Source organism: Eimeria mitis, genomic scaffold (assembly GCF_000499745.2).
Source record: "Eimeria mitis Houghton genomic scaffold, Emh_scaff431, whole genome shotgun sequence".
NCBI lineage: Eukaryota > Apicomplexa > Conoidasida > Eucoccidiorida > Eimeriidae > Eimeria > Eimeria mitis.
In genome coordinates this window covers 20384-21781 of record NW_013572630.1, presented here as the reverse complement: position 1 = coordinate 21781, position 1398 = coordinate 20384, and the positions used below count along the sequence as shown (strand labels likewise).

At 55.1% G+C, this 1398-nt stretch overlaps 1 protein-coding gene across 1 annotated transcript in view; it reads right to left on the bottom strand.

The window, feature by feature from the left end:
• Positions 1 to 116: 116 nt before the first annotated feature.
• EMH_0012040 (uncharacterized protein) overlaps positions 117 to 1398 on the bottom strand; it is a gene marked incomplete at both ends in the record, with an annotated part of 2004 nt that continues 722 nt past the window's right edge. The window contains 3 exons of the mRNA XM_013499427.1: positions 117 to 127; positions 322 to 631; positions 997 to 1356. Of these exons, the coding sequence (XP_013354881.1) occupies positions 117 to 127; positions 322 to 631; positions 997 to 1356 (681 nt within the window). The remainder of the gene's footprint in view (positions 128 to 321; positions 632 to 996; positions 1357 to 1398) is intronic.

Here is a 1398-nt window from a genome sequence, read left to right as displayed (position 1 = left end):
GGGCGTCTCGCGTCGCAGCAGCAGCAGCGTGCTGCTGCTGCAGTGCTGCAAGCTGCTGCTCCAATGACGAGGTCTGCTGCTGCAGCTGCTGCGTCTGTCTCTGTCTCTCTGCTGCTTCAGCTTCTGCCTGCAGCAGCAAACAGCAGCACACGCAGCAGCAAGCAGCAACATAAACCAGCAGCAGCAGCAGAAGCAGCAGCATTCTCCCTGCCGCTGCAGTAGACTTCGGTGCTGCTGCAGCAACGAAAAAGAATAACCACGCAACAGCAGCAACTGCAGCAGCAGCACAGCAGCAACAGCAGCAGCAACAGCAGCAGCAACAGCAGCAGCATACCTCTGCCACCCGTTCAAATGCCTGCTGCAGCTGCTGCTGCAGTGCTGCTGCTGCTGCTCTACTCTGCGCCCTGAAGCTATCAAGAGCTGCAGCAAGGCCTCGCAGCTGCTGCTCCTTCTGCAGCAGCTGCTGCTGCAGCCTGTGTGTCTGTGTCTGCTGTATATCAACACCAACACCCAGATGAGGCAGCAGAAACTGCTGCTGCTGCTGCTGCTCCTCCTGCTGCTGCTGCTGCTGCAGCAGATCCCTACGTGCCTCAGCCAGCTCCAGCTGCAGCTGCTGCCGCTGCTGTCTCTCCTGTGCAGCAGCAAAAACACACATAAAACCCTAAACCCTAAACCCTAAACCCTAAACCCTAACCCGCAAACAATAAACCTTTAGCCCTATAAACACCCTAAACACTAAACCCTGCTGCTGCTGCTGCTGCTGCTGCTGCTGCTGCTGCTGCTGCTGCTGCTGCTGCTGCTGCTGCTGCTACGTCTGTCTCTGTCTATGGCTGTCTGTTGACTCTGGTCTGTTGCTGCCTCCCCCTTTTTCTTCATCTTTGTTTTTTGTCTCTTTCTGTTTATTTTCTTTTTGTTTGTTTTTATTTATTTATATCTCTTTATTTATCTCTGTATGTCTCTCTCTGTCTGCGTTTGTTTCTTTCTGTGTCTCCTTACTACGCTTAGTGCTGCATCTTTTGCTGCTGCAGCAACCCGCAGCAGCGCCAGCTGCTCTTCTAACCCCCCCGATTCAGCTGCTGCAGCGTCGCCTGCAACTGCGGCTGCTGCCGCATCATCTTTCCTGTCAGCATCAACCTGAGAACCTGCAGCAGCAGCAACAGCAGCAGCACTTGCTGCTGCTGCTGCTGCTGTTTCCTTTTCATAGCGAGGCGGCTGCACCAGAATAAGATCCAGCTTGGGCTGCTGCTGCTGCTGCTGCTGCTGCTGCTGCTGCTGATAGCTCTGATGGTGTAACAGCAGTTCTTGGGGCCACGGTTGCTGTTGCTGCTGTTGTTGTTGCTGCTGCTGCTGCTGCTGCTGCAGCGGCGTTACGCGATTCAGGACGCCGGGGAGTACAGA